This window comes from Artemia franciscana, chromosome 11 (assembly GCF_032884065.1).
Source record: "Artemia franciscana chromosome 11, ASM3288406v1, whole genome shotgun sequence".
NCBI lineage: Eukaryota > Metazoa > Arthropoda > Branchiopoda > Anostraca > Artemiidae > Artemia > Artemia franciscana.
The window spans coordinates 29,153,845-29,177,935 of NC_088873.1; the positions used below are offsets into that span (position 1 = coordinate 29,153,845).

The 24,091-nt window shown below is 36.8% G+C and overlaps 1 protein-coding gene across 3 annotated transcripts in view; it reads left to right on the forward strand.

Moving 5' to 3' along the window:
* Positions 1-24,091, forward strand: part of LOC136033059 (GATOR2 complex protein WDR59-like) — a 125,062-nt gene that overhangs the window by 49,055 nt on the left and 51,916 nt on the right. For all 3 annotated transcript variants that reach the window (XM_065713647.1, XM_065713650.1, XM_065713649.1), the window contains exons 8-13: positions 4,090-4,252; positions 8,747-8,826; positions 18,374-18,434; positions 19,200-19,389; positions 21,112-21,226; positions 22,268-22,438. In XM_065713647.1, the coding sequence (XP_065569719.1) occupies positions 4,090-4,252; positions 8,747-8,826; positions 18,374-18,434; positions 19,200-19,389; positions 21,112-21,226; positions 22,268-22,438 (780 nt within the window). The remainder of the gene's footprint in view (positions 1-4,089; positions 4,253-8,746; positions 8,827-18,373; positions 18,435-19,199; positions 19,390-21,111; positions 21,227-22,267; positions 22,439-24,091) is intronic.

Here is a 24,091-nt window from a genome sequence, read left to right on the forward strand (position 1 = left end):
TTCATGTCTTACACACCGATTATATAGGTACATCAGATGTTCAAATACAATTTGAAATGCATGCCTCAAAGCTTTTAGAGAATAGCAGTCATATTTTGATAAATCTGACTAAAGGCGCTGGTTGTACAATGGCATTTTTGAACCGTCATTGGTTACCTTAAATTTCCTTAATTTGCAGCTTGGGGTGATATAAGGATTTTCCATCCCGGTGACGCTCCAGTGATGAAAAAAAAAGTTTGGTGTAGATTGTGGTTGTTGATCTAGAATCTTGTGGAGGACTCTGCAGCTTCCCAATTGTAAAAGGAACTCCTGATAGAGCCATTTCTCATCAAGGTGGGACTTGAAAGTGTCGGTTGAAGTTGTAGATACTGCTTCCTCAGACAGTTGATTCCATAGATAGATGAATCTTTGGCGGAAGAAATGACTTCTATGTCTACTCGTGGAACGCTGGATGGGGAGCTTCATTGAATGTCCTCTAGTACCATAATGCAAGGGCTGTGCAAAGAGACCGGGAAAGGTGTTTTTAGAAAGGATTTTTTTGGTTAAAATCATTTCACCCCTTTTCCTTCTGTATGTCAGTGTCGGCAGTTTCAAACGACGTAGTCTTTCTTTGTATGGAATTTTAATTCATGCTGCTAACCATCTTAGTGGCACGACGCTGGACATCCTCAAGCAACTTCTTATCTTTTTTTGAAAAAAGGGGCTGCTAGTGACAATCCGACCTCCAGACGTGGTCGTACAAGTGCCTTATATAACTTCATAAAAACTCTTAGTTGTCGGCTGGAGATGGTTCTTTTTACTTAATATTTTTGATGAAACGTCACATTTTAATTCTTGTCATGCTATAGATGTCTTCACCCCTTGCGAAATATTTTTCAATGATTATGCTTTTTTTCATAAGATTTGCCGTTATAAAAATCAGGGAGTTTGGTTTTTTTATGGATTAAAAATATATTCAGATATGGTGAATAATCTTGATCATGAATATATTAAAATGTTCTTTGAGTTTTCGGCAGCTAATGTAGATTTTAAGGGTCTACAAATATTGTGTTGTGTGTTTTACCGGCCTCCGAGTTCACATGCTTCGAAGTTTGATTTTAACCTCCCTGTAATCTTTTTATTGTGGCTGACTTCTTATCAGTTTGCCTGTTCGCCAGTCTCATGATAGCTTGTGGAATCCCAAGAACGACAACTGAAGATACTGCTTCCCTCATTGATAATTTGTTTACGAATCTGGAACTGAAGTCCACTGATGTGGTTACTGAAGATTTTTCGGAACATTTGATGCTTGTGGCTGACCTTCACTTGATTAAAGAATTTACTAAGCCTATGAAAGGGAAAATAAGTGTGACTGGTAAAAATTCATTAAGTAGAATTGAAGTATTTCTTTCTTTAAGTGATTTGTCTTCTTGTTTAAAGTCTTCTGACCCGGATTTTGCTGCTGAATTTTTTGCTAATGAATTTAAAGCGTTTAAAACGCTTTAAAACGTTGTCTCAATAACGCTCGTCCTCTACGCCAGATATCAAGAAATAGTAATCTGAAGCTGATTAAGCCTTGGATATCCCCTGGACTGCTGGTATCAATAAGAAATGATAATCTAATATATAGTTCATACCTATTGCATCCATCTGAAGTTAAACTAACTGAATTCTGCAGATATAAAAATCCACTAACAAGTATTTCAATATCAGCGAAAAAGTAATACTTAACTGCAGCATTTGTTGGTGCCGAAGGGTCTCTCAAGAAGACATGGGAAATAATTAATATGTGCTTGGAAAAGCAAATGACCCATGCTCCTCTTGATGGATTAAATTGCTGAAAATGGAACCAGAATAGCTACCAGAAAAGTGGAAGTCATCAATGCATGAAACGCATACTTTGCGAAAAATCGGTAAAGAAACTGCACAAACAGCTAAAACGGATCCAGCCTGTCATCTGGAAAGTCAAACTAGAGGGGACTTTCTATGATACCTACCCTCTTATCACGATTGTTCCATTTTTCTTAGTCATGTAACCCAAACGAACTAATACTTGCTACAAAGCTTTTGAAGAACGGATTTTCAGACGAGACTGACGGGTCTTCTAGAAGTATGATCTAGTTTAAAGCTCCAAATAGTGTAAATTGGCTATTCTATGTGTTCAACGTCTGTTTAAAAACCGGAAAGTTTCTTCTTGTTTCAAGTCTAGAAGAATTATCCCGTCATATAAAGGAGCAGATCCGAAGAACCCAACTAACTATCGACCGATTTCTGTGTCTGCATTTGGAAAGTTGCTTGAAAAGTGCATATACAACCCTATAGTCAGATTTCTAATGAAAACAAATTTTTTTAGCCTAATATAATTTGGAATCCGGAAGTCTCACTCTACCGAGCCGGCTATTATGGCCGTGACTAAGTTTGTACATGACGCCCTCGAGATAGGTGATATTTCCGCTAAGATTTTGTATTGATATTAAAAAGGCACTTGATACGATCTCTGATAAAATATTGCAAGCTAAGCTTGATAATTGCGGTTATCTAGTTAATAAGCCGGTACTGTCACTCCTTAGAAACTGAAATCATTATGTCAACTGAGGCGATACTTCTTCAGTAGTAACACCTGAATCTCAGTGAGTTGGAGTCCCACAAGACTCTTTTTTTGGGTCCCTTGCTAGTTCTTATTTGTGGGGATGATATCAGTAATAATAGCAAAGATATTGACCGTAACATATTATTCGCCGATGACACGGCCTGCGATATCAGCAGCCCCAACGCTAGATCTTTGAAGCTCAGAATAAAATCTGCACTGAGGAGGCTTATCTTATGGTTTTCAACGAAGAAATTGTCCATTAATTGTGCTAAGAAAAAATTGATCGTCTTCTCTCGTACTGGCAGAACACACACGAATTGACCTTACTGTGGGTCATTATGTTGATAGAATTTGTTTTTAGATAGTAAAGAACTTGAACGTACGGCATTACCTTTCCTCCTCCAGACTGCCTTGGGGAGCTCCTCGATATTATCTGGATATAAATAAGAAAAAGTATCAAAAGCCATAGGTAAAAGCCGAGCAAATGACTCTTCCTTAGAGCTAGGGTTTGCTGAATCTGCCATATTCTTTCCAATAGTTGTGGATTAGTCATACAACTAATCAGAGTTTCCTTTGGCGATGAGAAAGATCTAATATGGTAAAATTCTAGGTTGTATAGGCTGCTAAATGGTTATTGCAGGATTTCTTCCAAGTTCTCAAATTATTCTTGATTTTATTCTTATTTAGCTTTTCTAAATAGCCTATTGAATTTATCAATTTTTTCTGTACCTCTTGTTTGCATACGTTGATGTACAGAAATTTAAATAACAATCTCCCTTTTTCTCTTCGCAGCCATCGATTCTTAGAAATCCATCGCTTTTTATTTGTTAGAACTGACTGTCGAAACGTTTTACTACTTGTTTTTTTACATTTCATTCACTCCAATATACCAGAAGCAAAACTTCGTAATCACATTAAACTCACTCTCTTCGTTAAACTCAAACATAGGCTTTTCTAATTCGTTTTTAATTTTAACCAAAGCTTCTTTATCCATTTCAAGTCAATCAGTAGGTTCTCTATGATCTTAAAGTTTGGTTCGCGAAAATAAAATTATTCACTTACAGTACAACACGAAGGTGATCAGAGGCTTCGGTAATGACAACTTAATCTGTATCATTCCTGATACCACAATAAATATTATCAATTACTGACTCAGCGCTAGCAGTAATCCGAGTACAAATATTTGCCACAGGTGACGTATTACTTAGACATCAAATTTAGAAATTTACTAATTTAAGGAGTTGATTTTTTTCCATCAGGATTCAGATTAAAGTCACTACATACGAACAGATGTTTGTCATCAAATTAATCCAATTTCTTTTCTGATGGCTCTTGGGAATCCTCAGTAGAACCTGGGGTTTGGCGATAACTACCACCACAACAGATTTCTGTCCTGATTTATATTATTCCAACACTGCTTTCAAATTACATTTTTTTAGACTAATTTTTGTGTTACAGAAATAATAAAATAAAAGAAAGGAACCTTGGACACTAATCATTTGAAAACTGTACATTTTCAGCCCTTTTCTGATTCAATGGTAACTTTAAGCATACATCAGATGAAGCGAGGCGAAACAAAAATGGATCTTTGGTCAGTTTCAGATTTAAAGCAGCCTGTTCATTCGTTTATTGGACTTAATGATTCGGTCTATGATTTTGCCGTTGGTAAAATTCCTGGAAAAGGTTTGTTGTTTGCTTATATGAATTCTTATACGAGGGTTTTCTTAGGCTGTTCATTTATTACATGTTGCTTATAAATCTAAACTCTAAAACGCCTATCAAAAATAAAAATAAAAGAATAATTCTTAATTGAAATTCTACTTTCTAATAATTTAAAAAAAAATAGTAAAAAAGCTGAACGAAAAAAATGTTACTCTGTATTTACACCAGCACGAAAGAAGCAATCAAAGGTTTGAATTTTATACCTGATATTATTTTTTACTCTTTTCCCATAAACGAAAACACTTTTTTGGGGGGGGTTTGCCCCCTTTCTAGAAAAAACAGTATTGTTGTGAAGAAAATTATTTTATAATTTGGCTTGCTATGCCTTGCTTATAAGGTTAAGAGTTTTTTCGTATAATACTTTTGATCGCATTATCCAGGAATATATTCCTCAGTCCAAAATAAAAAATGTTACACAAGTAATTAAATTAAGAAATTAAATTAAATGCGTGTTAAAAGAAGTAGGAAAATACATTGTTTCACATACCATAAAACATTGCGGCTATGTTGGAGTTATTTAATAAACAATTTTCTTACAAATAGAATTTTTTTGTAACAAAATTAAAGAACGAAGCTATGTCTTGAGCAGAGCAAAAAAAACTACCAGAAATTATAATGAACAATGAATGAAAAGTTAAAAGAAATAGATATTAAACTTTATAAAAACGAAATCAATAATGAACTTAATATGTACCAAAAATAAAACTGATGTTCAACTCAAACTCAAAACGGACAGAAATTACTTGAAATATGAAATGCGATGTCGTCCTCTTTCTACCTCAATTACAGTTAAAAAACAGATGTTAAAGCTAAAAGGAACTAATTTTAAACGTAAAAGAAACAGGTATTGGACATAAATAAAAAACGAAACCAAGAATGAACTTACCGAATATATGATATACCGAAAATAAAACTGATTTTCAACTGAAATGCAAAATCAATAGGGAACTCCTAAATAAATGAACTGGTAAGTCGTACCCTTTTCTCCCCAACTGTAGTGCTAGTGTTTTTCATGCCTTACTAGCATTCAAAAATGCCAAGGGGAAAGTGGTCGTCCATAATTTATTTTCGACTACTAGAAATGTCCTAAAGCCTTTAAGTTCTTGTTATTGTTGTGTGAAGCCCACGTCATGGATAAAATTGCCGAGGATTTGGAAGGTGTAGCTGGATGGCGTAGCAATAAAATATTGTATTGGCATGTTTAAAAATTGAAAGGTAGTGTCATTCGGGGCTTGTCCCAGTTTAAATAGTGCCGAAGACCAAACTGCCTTTCCATGATAAACAACAAGTAGAACAATTTTTTATACAAAAAGTAGCACAATACAACAAATAGAGCAACAAGATGGAAATTTTTAAATAAGACAATGGAATGCAACTTTAATTGAATATTTCGATCCTATATGCAAGGGCCGTCCTCAGCAAAACAAATTAAAAAAAAAGAATATAAAAGAGCTCACATTAAAATGCAACCTTTAAAACAAAAATATTGTCAAAGCAGTCCTAGCATCATTACTTCAGGGAAATTAAACCAGGACTGTTACATCAAGCAAAGTGAAAAAAGACAAATCATTCAAGTTGATTAAAAACATTTACAAACAAGCTCTTAAAGCTAATCTAGCCTTTTTGGCAGCCAGCCTAGAAGGTCTATCCGTAACAGTTAGAATGGTATTGTTTACTGATTATGGCACTTGCCCGTCAGCCAAGTGCCATATAACAATCGTAATTTATATCGATCTGTCGGTCGGTCGCTTGGTTTATCGGTCCCGGTTTTGCTGGTTTGGGCACTTCCAGATAAGCTAGGACGATGAAAGTTGGTAGGCGTGTCGGGGACCGGACCAGATTAAATTAGAAATAGTTGCTTCCCCGATTCGACCATGTGGGGGGGGGGAGGGAGTGGAGGGACTGTTAATTTCGAAAATTAGAAAAAAATAGGTATTTATAACTTACAAAGGGGCGATCCGATCTCAATGAAATTTGAAATTTAGAAGGACCTTCAGAATTCTTATTTTAAGTCCCGAAGACCAGATCCGGTGGCATATGGGCAGTTGGAGGAGGAAACTGGAAATCTTGGAAAACGCTTTGAGTGGAGAGATCAGGATGAAACTTGGTGGGAACAATAAGTTCTAGTTCTAGATTCGTCATTGACATAATTAGACCGGATCTGCTCTCTTTTGGGGAGTTGGGTGGGGGGGATTTCCAGTGCTTTGGCGAGTTTAGTACTTCTGGACGTGCTAGGACAGCGAACATTTGTAGGTAATGTCAGGGACCTGCCGAAATTGACTTTATAACAGTTTTTCTCCGATTCGACCATCTGGGGGTTTGGAGGGAGGGGAAATTGTGAAAATTGAGGCATGTTTATCTTACCAATGGTTGATCGGATCTTATTGAAACTTAATATATAGAGAGATCTCATGTCTCAGATGTTCTATTTTCATTTCGGATCGGATCTGGGAACATTGGAGGGTGGAAAGAGGAAACGGAAATATCGGAAATTGGAAAATTTGGAAAACGCTTAGAGTGGAGAGGTCGGGATGAAACTTGACGGGAAGAATAAGCACAAGTTATAGATACGTGATTGATATAACTGGGCCTGATCCAATCTCTTTGGGGGAGTTGGGGGGATTTATAGTGCTTTGGAGAGTGCGAGAATAAGCACAAGTTGTAGATACGTGATTGACATAACCCAACCGGATCCGGTCTCTTTGGGAATCAGTAACTCTAGTACCAAGTCTAATTTTAGGTTCCTACCTCGTCATAAGTTCCATATGAGCTCTTGGCTCTAGTCTTTTACTATAATTTGTTAAATGATTTTTAATTAAATTTGTATATAAGGCATTAAGTGAACATTTCGTCAAATCTGTAGTTAAAGAAAAATTGCTATTTATTTGATTCTAATTTCAATTGCCTGTTGAACAACCTGTTTGATGGCTAAATCATTCCTAATAAGGGAAGTTTCTTCATAAAGCATTTTATGTCTAGGGTTATCAAAAATATGACTGCTTAAAGCAGAATCAAAAGAAATATTTGTACTATTAGAATTTAAAGCTTTATTTATGTCATTGTTTTGCTGTTGTAGGCGTCTTTCTAAACTTCGATGTATTCTACCAACATTGTAGTTGCCTCAGTCACATGGCATTTGAACTTCCTAAACTCTGGTAAAGTTATATCCCCAGTTACTCACCACGGAGGGGTTTATCAAATACCATGTGACTGTGGCAACTATTGCTGGTAGAGCCCGTAAACATTTAGAAAAACGTCAACAACAGCACAAAGATGACAACCAAAGCCTTAAATTCTATATCTAACGTCTAAAAGTAAAAACGGTGGTTTTGAATCTGCTTTGACTTTCCGCCGTATTCAACATCCAGATCATTGAATTCTCTTTGACAAGACAACTTTGGTTTCAGCAGTAAATGTATTACCACAGTCTTTTAGGCAGGTAATTGAAACTAAAAGAAAAGGTAATTGTTATTTAACATAAAGACCTCGCAATATCCATCTGACTGACCGTATTTCACGCAGTAAGCCGCACTAAATATATACCACTTGTTTTGCAGATGAAGGGTGATAGATTACCAAAGAGCGTACTTTTCGGCCATCCATCTAGGGGCAAAGAAAAAGAGACAATTGGCCCATCTAGAGACAACTGTCCCCAAACGGATAGGAAGAGATTATAAAAAAGAATTTAATGGAAACTGGGACTTCTTGGGAGGTTTTATAGAGAGAAGGTTTGGATGGAATGCGAGGGAGGAGAAGCATGCGTTGCTGTGTTAGTTGGAGGTGACTTGGTGCTGCAGTGAGTTGTTGTTAGTAGTAGTAGTAGTATCAATGCCTTCGCAAGGAGTTTACTTCCAAGGTTACAACATGTAAATGAAGCTTTGGTTTATTGTTCCAATATGAAAATTAACACATGAAAATATGTTTACAGTATCCTGTGCCCGCACTTTGTTCTTGTATCCGACTTTTTAGTGATATGGTGATATTCATTATTCGTTGCGCTGTTATTTTGGCCCTTAAATAACTGTTGGCTTAGATTCCCTTGGTTCGGCCTGAAGGACGCTCCCATTCTCCATCACTTTTGTAAGTATTTGATGAGGAAAAGACAAAATTCCCTAGTTTTTCCAAATTATTCTAAGCTAGGCCAAAAGATCGGTTTTACTTTTATTTCATTTTTTTTATTGTTGGAACCTTGAGGGTACGCTCTTTTTTTTATTGTACATATTGTCAGTCTACAAGAAGGATGTGGTTTTAGTCATTGAAATTTAAAGAAAATTTAATAAAATAATTACAACTTTAAGAGAGGAATTTCTAATTTATGCTCTATATTAGACCTGAAAAAGGACTCGATTCTTTTGTAAATTGCTTTCAAATTAACTCATTTTTTACTTATGGTAGATCAAATTTAAATTGGTTAGTCTAGTGATTGAATACTACATTCTTGTTCTTTTCTTTCAGGGATGCGAGATCATCAAATCATTTGTCTTTGCAAGGATCAAACGCTTAAAACATGGGTCATTGACAATCAAGTGAAAGCAGTAAGTAAAATAAGTTTATACATTCGCTGCTAATCTGACTTGTTTTTGCATGTTTTGTTCTTTCGTTCCACTAGCCTTGTGTTCTAGCAACTGGAATCCAGGGCAGTCACCTAAAGTATAGTTTCTGTCAGTGCCTTTGTAGGACTGTATTTTTAAAGCATTTTCTTCTAAATTTATGGCCTCTTCAATTATGGCAGAAACAGAGAAATTAATGAATGTTTGATAAAACTTTGTAAAAGAAAAAGAAAAGTAGCTGATTAATGGAACCGACAAATTGCTTCAGTTTGGATATAATAAAAAAATTAACGGTTGAAAATGTTATATATTATGTATGCTATCTGAAAGACAGCAATATAGCTTTTGTGATAAGCTACGCTCTTTAGATTCTTATTATATAAAGCCAGGTAATATTAATTACAAGGTATTATTACTCTGTTTATAAATTTTTTTGGAATCGATACTTTGTCGTTTTGCTTTGTTTGTGTTGTTTTTCTCCCTAGAAAAATGAGGTATTTTTAACTTACGAAAGGGTGATCAGATCCTAATGAAATTTGACATTTAGAAGGATATCGTGTCTCAAAGCTCTTATTTTAAATCCCGACCGGATCCGGTGACATTGGGGTGGGGAGTTGGAGGGGAAACCTAAAATCTTAGAAAACGCTTAGAGTGGAGGGATCGGGGTGAAACTTGGTGGAAAAAAGCACAAGTCCTAGGTACGTGATTGACATAACCAGAACGGGTCCGCTCTCTTTGGGGGATTTGGGGTGGGACGGTTAATTCTGAAAAATTAGAAAAAGTGAGTGATCGGATCTTAATGAAATTTTATATTTAGAAGGACCTAGTAACTCAGATCTTTTATTTTAAATCTCGACCGGATCCAGTGTCATTGGGGGAGCTGGGGGGGGGAATCTTGGAAAACGCTTAAAGTGGAGAGATCAGGAAGAATTTGGTGGAAAGGATTAGCACAAGTCCAAGATACGTAACTGATATAACCGGACCGGATCCGCTCTCTTTGTTGGAGTTGATGGGGGGGGGGGTGTAATTTGGAAAAATTAGAAAAAATTAGGTATTTGTTACTTACGAACTTGTGATCAGATTTTGATGAAATTTGATATTTAGAAGGGTCTTTTGCTTCAGAGCTCTTATTTTAAATACTGACCAGATCCGGTGACATTGGGGGGAGTGCGAGGGGGAAACCGGAAACCTTGGAATACGTGAAAATTGAGGTATCTTTATCTTACGAATACGTAACCGGATCTTAATGAAACTTGATATATAGAAATATCTTATGTTTGAGATGCTCCATTTTCAATTTAAATCGGATCCGGGGACATCGGGAGTTCGAGGAGGGAAACAGAAATCTTGGAAACTGGAAATCTTGGAAAACACTTAGAGTGGAGAGATCGGGATGAAACTTGATGGGAAGAATAAGCACAAGTTTTAGATATACGATTGACATAATTGGAACGGATCCGTTCTCTTTGGGGGATTTTGGGAGGGGATTTCCCTTGCTTTGGCGAGTTCGGGTCTTCTGGATGTGCTAGGACGATGAAAATTGGTAGGTGTGTCAGGGACCTACAAAAATTGATTTGATAAAGTCGTCTTCCCCGATCCGACCATCTGGGAGGCTTAAGGGAGAGGAAAAATTCGAAAAAATGAGGTATATTTAACTTACGAGTGGGTGATAAGATCTTTCATTTTTGGCATGAAAGCTCTATGTAAAATCAGCAACTCCTTCCCCTCCCTTCCAAAAATAGTAAAATGCATAATTTTGTTTTTGATTATGTATGGATAAGGCCCATTAGAGTGACGGGATAACAGTTCAGCCTGAGGAAATTTGTGTGATTTTAGAAAAGAGGGGGAAACACCCCATCTTAATGGAAATTATACTATCAGATTCAGCATATCAGAAATTCCTAGAGAAAAGGTTTCAAGTTCCTATCTGTAGGAATATGGAAGTTTTTTATGTATTTTTTTTTTTGCCAGAAGAAAGATCAGGGATGTGTGTTTATTTGTTTTTAGTTGTTCTCAGGGGTGATCGTATCAAATCAATGATGCTAGAAAATCAAGAGTGGTCTAATTTGAACGAAAATAAAAAGTTTTAATGCGCTTTTTTAACGGACTAAAAGGATTGGGTGCAACTAACCCCCTACCACGCCCCTTTCATTAAAAACCTGATCAAAATTTTGATGTAGCCATTTGATTCAACATTGCTGAGATATCTAATAATAATGGTTTTGGGGATAACAGGACCCCCATAATCCCTGGGGAGAGGCCTCTAAGCTACGCAATTTGCCCGTTGTCCATATTTAGTATTTATTATTGGGAAATATACGGAATTTTTTGGGTGGAATATTCTGCGGGGAGGGGGGGGGGTCGGTAAACGGGTATAATTTTTATATGGGGAGACTGGTTTCCAGGGAGAAATTTCAAGGGAAACAGCATGGAGGGAGGGGCTTCCTGAAGCAGTTTGGACCACAAAGGAGCATTACCTAAATCTAACGAAAAAACTAAAAAGCGAAGAAGCTGATAAAGCTTCAGAGTAAGCCTAAAAAAAACCCGAAAATGATGTGGAAGTTCTTCAAGAGATCCAAGACCAGTGGGAAAACATGCTTATCGGACATTCCGGAAAAGGAGTGGTTTTTACTCTACAATATTCGGCTCCAAAAATTCCCAGCGTGAGCAGGACTGCTTAACTTACTTGAAACCTTACTAAAAGTGCGAAATATTTTTGTGATATCAAAATTGCTTCCAGTGAAAATGGTGCGTAAATTAAAACGTAGAAAGATACCTGGTCTTGATGATATTTGTCCGGATAACTTAAGGCTTGGTGCGGCTCCCCTGTTTGAACATATGTCTTTTCTGTTCCAGATGTGTTGATTTCGGTATGGTTCCCTGCTCATTATGAGCTGGTGTTAGTGTTGTAACTGGTAAAATTGGTCACGGTAAAGTTAAGTTTTTTACTGTAATTCTATAGACCCATGTAAAATTTGTACTTTAACTGTTTTGCTTAATTTATGTAATTTACCGGTATTTTAGTATTTTACTGACATATTGTATGAGGGCTTGCAATTTTCACAGGAAAAAAATGCGAAGAGGCTGGCATTAACAGGTTTGAATATAATTTTTTTTTGTGTATAGCTGATGAGTTTAAATGGCTGTCTTTCTGACTTCAGCTTCTTGTTATCAGAACTATAAAGCGTATTGTAGTACAGATGATTATAATTTTGAAATGGTATAATAGTAGTTTAATTAAAATTATATTAGTTCTGTGAGTTGTTTAAGACAGAAAGACTACAGGCAGGATTGACATATGACAAACAAGAATTTAATAATAAAATCGAATAGCCAAGAAAAACGAGGGTAATGTCAGCCAATGGACAGCAAATATTTCGTCGGGTACTTCTGCTTAGCCGTCTTCAGTGCTCAAAAAAAGAAAAAATAATCTTTTGAAGTAACTTAACAGAGCAAAAGAAAGACTGAATCAAACGAACCAAGCAATAGTAAATAATGAAAGATTATTCGCTAATTAGATTGGGCAAAAATATTCTGCTTATAGTTTGACTTATCTTGTCTACCGACCCAATTTTGTTAAAAGTATGGTCAGATGATCTTAATTTAAACTGAAGAAAAAACCTTATTTAAATCCTTTAATTTTAAGTTATTGTAAAATGAGTTTATAGGAATATCTCTAGTATCTCTGTTTAAAGCAAGGTCTCTATTTATGGATTTTTTTTTATTTCAATTGCCTTCCTAAAAGAATGTGGGAAGCCATTAACTTCAGATATTAAAGTTGCCTCATTACAATGGACTAAATGATCTGGATTTTCAACGATGTAATGGGCCAAAGCAAAATCAGTATCTTCATTTTACAATTTTCATATCCCTGAGAAATTTTATGTTCATTCCGTTGTTCCCCGGGAGCTGACGATCACATTCCCGTTTGGATGTGGAAAATTCCCCCCTCCCCCACGAAAATCCCTTCATTTCCCCCTGGATAATTCCGGATCTTCGTGAGAATGGAAATTGACATTTCTACTCTCCTATTTAAGTCAGAGGCAATAGTATTGTATTCCTTATACTTAAGACCCATAAGGGTTGAAAATATTAATATATGTTGATTTATTTTTCTCAGAGGTGTTAATGTGAAATGGGTGGTCGAATAAATTTTTATGGAGGCTCAATGATTTGTTAATGAAAAGTTCCAGTGTCCTTTTATAATATTTTGCCTGCTTTTCAACCAATTGCTACCAAATGTTTTGTTACTGACTAAGTGTCTTTAAGAAATTCTTATTCTGGTTTTATGGCCCTTGCTTTTCAGCAGTTGCTTTGAAATAGTCTTCAGATAAAAACAGAATTAGTTCTAAGGGAGAGACGAGGAGAGGTTGGAGATAGAAATTCAAACATAATCTTCAGGGCCGTATCCAAGAATTTTGTTGTTTGGGGGGCTTGGGAACAGGCACACTGAATGAGAATCTGAGTTTGAAGAAGAGGATCTGGATTTGCGAGTAGATCTTCTTGAAGACACCATTAATTACTGAAAGTGACTGAAAATCCTGCTATTCTGATCTAGTGCTTAGTTAATCAAACCCATCAAAGTGTTACAAACCACATTTTTTTTTACTTGCATTCGGCGCTTTTGTAAATAAATAAAAAATAGCATGTATATGGTATGAGAGATGTGGCTGAATGCCGCTATTCAAATATGCAAGGTTATTAGGGTAACATTTCTTGAGTTTGAATATAGAAACAAATTGCTAATTTCATTTTACTCCCGAATAATGTTTTATTTTTTACAAAAAGGTTGTCCAAAATCAAGCACTGTCCAAGTGTTGAGGTATTACCCTAGCCATAAGATTTCTAAAGAGATAAATTAGACTATTAACTAAAGTAATGAAATTCTAGATGAAGGGGCATTACCTTTTTTAAACTCAGGAAAATCAGAATCATAAAGATATTTCATTAAAGTCTGAAAGTTATGCTTAAACAGCAATGATTAACCGTTCTTGTAGCTACGGGACAACTGTAAAACACCAATTTTACCCTATATTACTTAGGGAGTAGCATATTTTACCCTGTTTTACCAATTTTACCTTATTTTACCAATTTTGCTTAGGCTACCAAGTTTTTATTTCACGCTAATTTTACAACACTTGTCGGTTTTGTGTCAAATATTGCAAATGAAAAATCAGAATCATTGCACATGATATGGATCAGTTACTGTTTCTAGTGCTCTCAGTAAAGTCTTCGAGCTAGTTCTCCTCCCAGAAATTAAGGGGAATTGTAGACTGGATTACCGTCATTTTGGATTCAACTGAAACCTCAGTTGCGGTGTTTGCACATACACTTAAAAAAGCTATTGACAAAGCTCACAGGTTGGGGTTCTTCTTATTTGTGTTTAGCGTGGAAATCTCAGCTGCATTCAATTCAGTTTTGCAGTCTCGGGTGATCCTGAATTTACTTGAGTATCGTGTGATGCTCACGTCATAGCCTTTTTGTTTCTCTGGTACTCGGCCAGTTTTGTGAAAGTTAGACTGCCAGGGCATCACCTGAGCAGACTCACTAGACATGTCGGAGGCTTTCGGCAAGAATCTATTCTAAGCTTTGTCCTGTTTAATAACCTAACATCCGGAGTAACAAGAAATTACTGGCGGAGAATTTAGTATCAAACTATGCGACCTCAGCCTACTTTCGTACACTGACGACCTGCTGATGTTAAGTTGTAATCTTGCCTCTCTAAAAAAAGAACATGGCTGCCTGATAAATGGATATGAATCTTTCGCTCTGAGAGTCAATATAATAAAGACGATGTTCTTGTAATTTCGTCCCTCGGCAGGCAAGCAGCAAAGCAGTGATCTTGCATATATGATGGTTGAACGAACGACACTTTTTCCCTGAAAAACATAAAAGTACGGGGGAATGACATTACCGTTATGATATCAGCAGTTCTCACTTGCTAATAACTGAGAACAATTACCAATGACGTTCGCTCAAATTACGGAAAGCTTGTTTGTCTAAAATTTAGACTGAACAGAAAGATCCTTGCAAAGCTTCATGTAGCGGTTCCTCATCCTCACCTGCTATATGTACCGCTCATATGGGACTGATTTACTGCACACTGATAGACTAATACTTCGGTCTGTATATTGCAATTACCACGAGTTTTTGCTTCGTTATCGGCTCTACTAGAGAAACGCATTCGTTTTGAGGTCTCAAACTATTGTAGGCCGAATTGTCATTGTGGCATTTACTGAAAAAAAAAGGGCAGAAAAAAGGCGTTTGAAACATTGCTTGAGTTTCTGCCTCTACATACAACCTATGAGTAAGAATGAAGAAATTGTTGTTTGCTTCTATTCTTTCGTGCTGAAGTGTTCCCGTTTTGTCTTTTTTTCTTTTCTTTTTTGTTTTTAGATCCTTTCTTCTTTTTTTCTTGCATGAGCAGGCAAAAATTATATTGTTAGTTGTTAAAATGTCAGATACTAAATAAAAAAGCATGTTTTTTTTCAACTCAAAGTAAGAAGCAAAATCAGTACTTAAACAGAACAGAAATTATTCCGTATATTCAGGGGGAGAGAGCTACCCCTTCCTCAATCCTCGCTCTTTATGCCAATTCTTAACTTGTGTCACAATTCTTCAAAAAAAACCTGCTCAGACTCAAGGGCGGTTGAATTGGAATGAGAAGTGTTTTTTTTAATTAAGATTTAAGTGTAAAAAGCGAGGATTGAGGAAGGGGCAGCTCCCTCATATAGGCAAAAATATGTGGTCATTTTAAGTTGTAACATTACTCCTTACTCTCAGTTGAAGTAAATTGTTTTTTTTTATGTATATAATATGGTACAAGGAAGAAACAGTTTGAAGTAAGAAGATAGAAGATAAAAATCCAGATAAAAACCATAGAAGCTTTTCCTTTCCAATGTTTTTGATTTAGTATTAAGTAAAAAAGACAAGTTAATCTAACTGAAAGTAAGGAGCGACATTGAAACGAACCTAAATTATTCCACATAAGAGGGGGGCTAATCCTGACTCCTACACTAAATTATTTTAGTGCTTTAAAACGCTTCTTATTCCAACTAAACGGCCCTTTGTTTCATGAGCCTTTCTTGAAAGATATCCTCTCATATACGAAATAATTCCTATTTGTTTTAAGCTTCAATTTTGTTCTTTACTCTCAGTTGAAACAATTTTAAGTTTTCAAATCTTGCCGGGACATCCGCCTGCTCCCTCCATGGCGAATTTCTCCCGGAAAATACTCCTGCGATAAATTTTCTCCATGGAAAATTCACCCTGCTTAAGTTTCTTCCTCGTACTACTACTATTGACAGTTTACTGCAGCGCCAAGCCGCCTGAAGCCAACATAGCTACACACGCTCCTCCTCCATCCCAATCTATTCAAAGCCTCCCTCTGTACACCCTTTCCAAGAAGTTCCCAATTTCCTTTAATCTTTTCCGTAAAATACCTCCCACCCAGTTTGGGGATAAACCGAATTTCTTTTAACCCTAGACGGTTGGCCATCAAAGATAATCTTTGATCGGATAATCTTCATCCGCAGAGTGTACTATCCATCTCATCCTTTCTTTCATAGCCCTAGAAAGTGGAATTGAACTACATTTTTCTTGCAGCCTACTATTTGAGGTACGGTCAGTCAGTTGGGTACCCAAAACAATCTATAGGCAATTTCTCTGGTAAATATCTGGCAGCTTGTTGTCAGTTTTTCTGAGCGCCCACACTTCAGAACCATACTTGACAATGGTCATCACCGTAGCTTCCAATATTCTAATCTTCATTCGCAGGCTTATCTCTTTATTCTTGCATTTTTTTTTCCAGTTGTAAAAAAAACCGTGGGCCTTGGCTATTCTACTTTTAACATATTCACTGTACCCACCATCTTCATTAGTAATACTACTTAAGTAAGTGAATCTGTCCACTTGATCAATCTTCTCGTTACCCTCATTGAGCACAATTTCCGAAGAATCAAACGAGTCGAGACAGCGCCTGAATATACTGTTTATCGCTTTTTAGAAATTATTCTACTCCATAGACCGTCCAACTTTATGACTGATTCTTGTCTTCTATGGTATTCCAGAGAGGCTGGTCCATCCTATAATTCCAATGTTATGAGAGACGGAGTGCTGCGTTAGAACCTTCGAGGACACTGGAATTAAAAAAAAAACCGGAAATAAAAAAAGGATGCGTGCTAATTCTCGTGGTCAACTGTGTATTTAAACAAATAAAGGGATAGCCTAATGGGACGAGATTGCTGGTAGTCTAGTGCAGATTTAGACTTTGGAAATAATGTTGATCTGTTATATACATATTAAAACAAGCTGCTAGATTTTTTTTTTAATAAACTGGCTTATAGAGCTGAGCAGTTCGGGTTTTGTATAAACGGAACTAAAGTAAAAGTGATGCCAGTTAAAAACTCGCCCATGAAGATCCAGCTCGGGACTAAGCCCATTGAACAAGTTACCAATTTCAGGTACCTTTGGATCACTGTCACATGCAGTGATGGTTCTGAGAAAAAGCTTAGAACTCGGATACCCTTGGTAAGCTCAGCATCCCAATAACTTAGCCGGTCTGGAGGTTCACTAAATAATTACCCCAACCGAAACTACAGTTGTTTCGGAGGAATGTCCTTTCTGCCCCAACATATGCAATTGAAGGCCTCAAACTTAAAGCTGAGTGGAAGAAACGTCTCACTGCGTATGAAAACCGCTACCTGCGAAGGACGTTAAACATTAATTAGGCAATAACCAACATGGAAGTTTGCAAGTCACAAGTAAGGCAGTCATACCTGATGTAATCAGACGACGAAGATGGTGGCACCTAGGCCTTCTGATTTATATGCTAGCATTCAAATTGTCCATCATGCTTCTCCAATGGCAATCAGAGGGTTCAGGAAACGACAGGGAAGGCTGGAATACATACTTCGAAGAACATGTGAATGAGACAGGCCTGTCACCAACACAAGCTGAACCCCAGAGTTGGAGTTCGTTTTGTGCTTTTGTTGTTATAGTTTTTTACCTGCATCATAAAATCTTCATATTATAACTTTTACTAGGGAGCGAACACTTGGATCAATAAGAAGGTGGTAGATAAAAGGAAATATAATAACAACCAGCCTGTCGGAGGACAAATGAAAAGGAAAACAATTGTAGCTTCTACTCTCTTGAGTAAGGGAGAAAAAATATGTTATTCCCTCGTACCAAACACAAAATGTAAGTCATCTCACACCACTTTTCCATCCCACCAAAAATTTCCCTTGATGTTTCGACTTAATCCTACAGTTGAGATAAAACATCATATACTTCGCAAACTCTGTGCAATTTTTTTTAATATTTTCATGAAAGCTTAGTAACTGTGTAAAGTCTTTTTAAAACGTATGAAACAATCGCTTGTCTTCCTGCTTAAAAAGGAAAACTTGTTCCCTTTGATTATCAGACAGAAAATGACATAGTTCAAAACCTGTCCCAATATATCGTAATTCAGTTAATTTTTTATCAAGCTGTTTTTTTGTCAAGCTTTTTATATATTTGATCATTTCTTTAGGCTTGTGGATATGAAAATACAGATATTGAAGCAGCTGATGGTGAGGCTGATACATACCAGCGTAAGTTTCTTTTGTATTTATTGAGTTTTTATCTAGCCAATTCAAGTATGTAATATTGTGACGTTAGACTTATAATCCTCAGACTCTGAAACTCTTGAATACAAACTCTGGTGAATGTAATATATTTTCTGTGAAGAGTGTACGTTACATAGTCATTCTTGTTTTATGAAGCTTATTTTACCATTATAGACTCTTGTATGTTCACTTGTACTTTTGGCCACATATTTTTATTAGTAACTCCAAAAATATCATATTTGGTGTTGGTTTAACACAATTTGTGAAATACGTATTTGATGTATTTTGATTTAAAATATACATATTCTGGGCCCTCCATCATGCAGACTTAAAATATTTCGAGTTTCAGGTTTGAAGAAGAAGGGCAATATTTACTTTTCTATCAAAATATCTACGAAGACAGTTTTGAAAAAGGGTTATTTCCATGATTTGACAATATTGCCTTATATACTGCACGAAAGATATTATCCCTAGATGCTCTTTTTGGACAATTTGACTGTTGAAATCGACTATCTTGAGATTTTAGTTGAATACCACTCGGTGTGTTCGGGTAAATTCATTGGTAAATTCAACCACGAAATTTGTGGTTGAATTTGTTTTTTCTCAAATCTCTACAGCCATCTATTTGATTTGATGAGACTGGAGTAAAATACGAATTGTAGCACATGGTGGACACGCCGCTCTTTCCCTTGATGAAGTTTTACTGATTATTTTCAGGAACTTGTATTAATTTTAAGCTGTGTTTTACAGCAATTGAAAGCCTGTGTAATCCAGTAGCGTTAGAAGCTGAAGTAAACACTGTGACCATTCAGCCTGAGGGTGTTCCTGTTCAGAAGGATGTTGAACTAGCACCAGAAGCCGAAAACTTTAAATCCAATCTTGTAATTTCTTGCTCAGCTCCAGCACAAGTTAGCCATTCTTTTACGCCATCTTTCGTGAGGTATTCATACTGTTTTTTGTATCTTTCTCTCTCTCTCTCTCTCTCTCTCTCTCTCTCTCTCTCTCTCTCTCTCTCTCTTCTCTCTCTCTCTCTCTCTCTCTCTCTCTCTCTCTCTCTCTCTGTGTCTCTCTGTTGTCAACCTAAACAGGATTTTGCAGCTTTCTTATTAATCATGAACCCTACTCCCAGTCTATGTACCCCATCCTTCCTGTCGGATTAGATAAATTCTATATCACCTAATTTCACATTTCCTACCCCAAGGATATGAATTTCTGAAACTCCTAAAAGTCAAATTCTAAGTGTCAGAATTTTTCAGTCGAAATGTTGATACGATAGTGATTTTTTAACTTTGTAACATTCCAAGTTGAAATTTTCATACTTTTTAAATAATCAAAATTAAACGAATCATCGACAGAAAATTAAATCATTGAATTCGGTCTCAGGAAAAACAATGGTCCCAGAACCAGTGCAGAATTTGGACAAGGGTCCAAATTCTGCAGAGACAGTTACAAGCCTAATACTTCCTGCTCTTTATGTATTCATGTCTACAAATATTATGCTACTATGGCGAGGCAACCTAAAGTAGATAAATTAGATAGGAAGAAGTTTTTTAGCCCGAAAACACCCACCGAAACAGACCTAGCTCAGAATCCAGTGCAAATGCTCTGTCGTTTACTATTCTAAAATTTCCTCAAGGGGCACCTCTCCTCAAGTGGGAACAGAAGTGACTGAGAAGTCCCAAGTCTTTTGGATACCCTGACAGGGTCGAGACAGCCCTTTACATACGTTTTCCATAGATCTGGATCTTACGCCCTGTCGCAGTTGTCCTCCTGTCGAAGATCCTCTCACGATGGTGTTTTGTCATCATGCACTTTAACCCATTGCTTGGAGAAGGTTTTTAACTCATGGGACTTGTCCACACACTGGTGGCTCGTGCTGAGTTTAAATTCGAGGAACTTTCGTCCTCTTTTGCCTGTATTTACGGCCTCTGTGTGAGGGTGCCCCATTTTCTATTGTGGACCCCAGGGACTAGGTCCCCCCCTTGATCCGCGCCTTCTATGGAGGTATTCTTAATATATGTAGGGCGTTCCGGTGTCGCTTCCTTGGGACGAGTTGAGTGGTCTGGGAGAGGCCCCTATTGAGAAGTAAACTCAGACAAAGAAAACACGACATAAATAATAAAAATAGCATGTTTGGACATCAGCACTATCCATTGATTGCTGTTTTCACTTTAGTAGAACAAGAATATAGGCATGTTTAGAATCTAGATAGAGTTAGTAAGTTTTTCTATATTTAATTTCTTTCTGTCTATTCTATATTCTTCTCTTCGGTGGGAAATTGACGATTCGCACTTTGTGAAATATGAATTACAGGATTTTAGTACATGGCAGGGAAATCGAATTTTTCATAACGATGAAGAACGATCGTTTTTTGAAGTAATGCAACCTAATTTATCTTCAGGCTACTCCAGATATTTCGAAAGACCTCGAGTTTAGAGGGGCAGATCAATAATTATATTCAAATTTAAAATTTGAAGGGGATACTGTGCTAGAAAATAAGTTCGATCAGCATGTGATTTCTAGGCTTGTCAGTTTCGCTATATATTAGATTACTTTCTTTAGCTACAAATTGATTTGTCTGCTATATTAATAAAAACATTAATTTAAGAAGTAATTCCAGTAGTTTTAGTTATCTTTGATTCGAGTCTTCTTTTTTTTTCAGGAGCCGTATGTCTGAAAAAGACCTTGGATCCCCGGGGTCCTTACAGCCCAAAACACTCCTGCAAGAATTTGCATTAGTCAATGAAAGCATCGATGAAAATCTTTTTATTGAAGAGGTAAGGTATATGTTTCTGAAAAGTGACATCGGATTCAATAAGCTAAAAGCCTTTTTTATTGATCATTGTAAATCAATATTTTATTGATCATGTGTAAAACTGCTGCCAAGCTGTTAGTCAATTAGTTTGATTATCATAAATACATGTGAAGACTACGATTTCATGCAGTAGCATGAATACCATTGCCCGGGAGATGGCATTCCTCTGCTGAAAACTATTTAACCAAACAGATACTTCAAAGCTGACAAATAGTCAGAGTAGTATATGATAAATGACTAACTTCCAGTTTTTCTGGCGATATTAATTTTTCTCGTTAAATTCCCCAACTGAAACTGGTTCCAGCAGTCAATTTATACTTCAAAACTTTTTTCTAATAGTTTTATAAGCGAAGTGTTAAGATTCAACTAAATAACGTGTCGATTGTTATTCGTGGATTTACGGAAGGGGAGGGCTACTATGTCTGTGGCCCTTAACCTCAGAATCTTAGTATATTGTGATTTCTCCATAATTTCATAAAATTTTCGAGCATTTTTGCTATTTTGGAAAAATTAGACACCCTCTTCCTTCTTCGAATTCGCCCCTTCCCCCAGATTGGGTCTTTGGATTTAGTCAAAATTGCGGTGTCCTCTTTACATAACTATTGTTAGTCTATAAGATTGGTAAATACCTGCTGCTGTTATATACCTGGGGGAGGGGTGTCTAAGAATATTTCTGTTCCGCTCCTGCCTCCTAAAAAGGCTGAAACGTCCTAAGGAAAAAAATCAGAAAATATCGAAGTACTTAAAAATATAAGCTTGATTCATCCTTTTCAGGATTTCTCAGAAGTAATTATATACTTCCTTTCTATTTTCTCATTTTACACCCTATTAACTTTACCTATTATTTTGTTTATATTTTTAAGAGAGCTATTCTTCATCTGAGTCAAGAACCCTCCTTCCGCCTCTCAGGTTGAAATTTTAGGTATGATATTGTCTTTGTGTCGTTAGCATGTGCATAATGTGTTTTTATCTAACTGTGTAATGGTGTTTCCTCTTCTTCTAGTTAGACGCTGAGAACCGTATTTGCCGAGTACGAGCTTCAAGTAGTTCTGGAAAGCGACAAGTCGTGATCCAAGTTCAGTTTCCAGTTGCGTATCCTTACTCTCCTCCTCCGTCATTCCAGTTTTGCCAAGGCTCAACTGAAGACCCGACACTTAAATCTCGAATTTTGAAAGTGAGTGCGGAGTCGTTCTTTTTCATGTTAATTTTATTGTTAGGACTAGTTTGTTATTCTTAGTGTTTGGGTGCAACTAGTCTACTTGGAGAAACATAATCAAGCTTGTATTTGAACCTATGATAAGGGATGCATATTGAAAACGGGGACAGTTATTTTTCATGTTAATTTTATTGTTAGGACTAGTTTGTTATTCTTAGTGTTTGGGTGTAACTAGTCTACTTGGAGAAAATTAACCAAGCTTGTATTTTAACCTATAATAAGGGATGCAAATTGAAAACGGGAGCAGTTATTTTTCATTTTTATGGCACTTGGTATTAACCAAGTGACATATAGCGATCGCTAATTCTGTCGGTCAGTCTGTCGGTCTGTCCTGGTTTTGCTACTTTAGGCACTTCCAGGTAATCTAGGACGATGAAATTTATCAGGCGTATCAGGGACCGGACCAGATCAAATTAGAAATAGTCCATCTGTGGGAGAGTGGGGACCAGTTAATTCGGAAAAATAGAAAAAATGAAGTATTTTTAACTTACGAACGGGTGATGGGATCTTAATAAAATTTAATGTTTGGAAGGATATCGTGTCTCAGAGCTCTTATTCAAAATCCTGACCAGATCCGGCGACATTGGGGGAGTTGGAGGGGGGAACCTAAAATGCTGGAAAACACTTAGAGTGGAGGGATTGGGATGAAACTTGGTGGTAAAAATAAGCAGAAGTCCTAGATACGTGATTGACATAACCGGAACGGATCTGCTGTGTTTGTGGGATTTGGGGGGAGGGTTAATTCTGAAATATTTGAAAAAATGAGGTATTTTTAACTTACGAAGGAGTGATCGGATCTTAATAAAATTTCAGATTTAGGAGAACGTCGTAACTCAGATCTCTTATTTTAAATCCTGACTGGATCAAGCGTCATGGGGGGGGGGGGGGTGGGGGGAACAGGAAATCTCGGAAAACACTTAAAGCCGAGAGATCAGAATGAAACTTGGTGGGAAGAATAAAAACAAGTCCAAGATACGTGACTGACATAACCGGACTGGATCCGCTCCCTTTGTGAGAACGGGTTATCAGATCTTAATGAAATTTGTTAATTAGAAGGATCTTGTGCTTTAGAGCTCTCATTTTAAATCCCGACCAGATCCGGTGACATTGGGGGAGTTGGAGGGGGAAACCGGAATTCTTGGAAAACGTGAAAATTGAGGTATCTTTATTTTACGAATGGGTGATCGGATCCTAATGAAACTTGATATATAGAAGGATCGTATAACTCAGATGCACCATTTTTAATTCGAGTCGGATCCGGGGACATAGGGGGCTGGAGGGAGGAAACAGAAATCTTGGAAAACGCTTAAGAGTGGAGAGATCGGGATGAAACTTGATAGGAAGAATAAGCACAAGTTATAGATATGTGATTGACATAATAGGAACGGATCCGTCCTCTTTGGGGAGCGGGGGGGGTGTTAATTTGGAAGAATTAAAAGAATTGAGGCATTTTTAACTTAAGAACGGGTGACCTGATCATAATGAAATTTGATATTTAGAAGGAACTCATGCCTCAGATTTCTTATTTCAAATTCCGACCAGATCTGTTGACATTGGGGGGAGTTAGAGGGGTAACCTGGAAATCTTAGAAAAAACTTAGAGTGGAGAAAT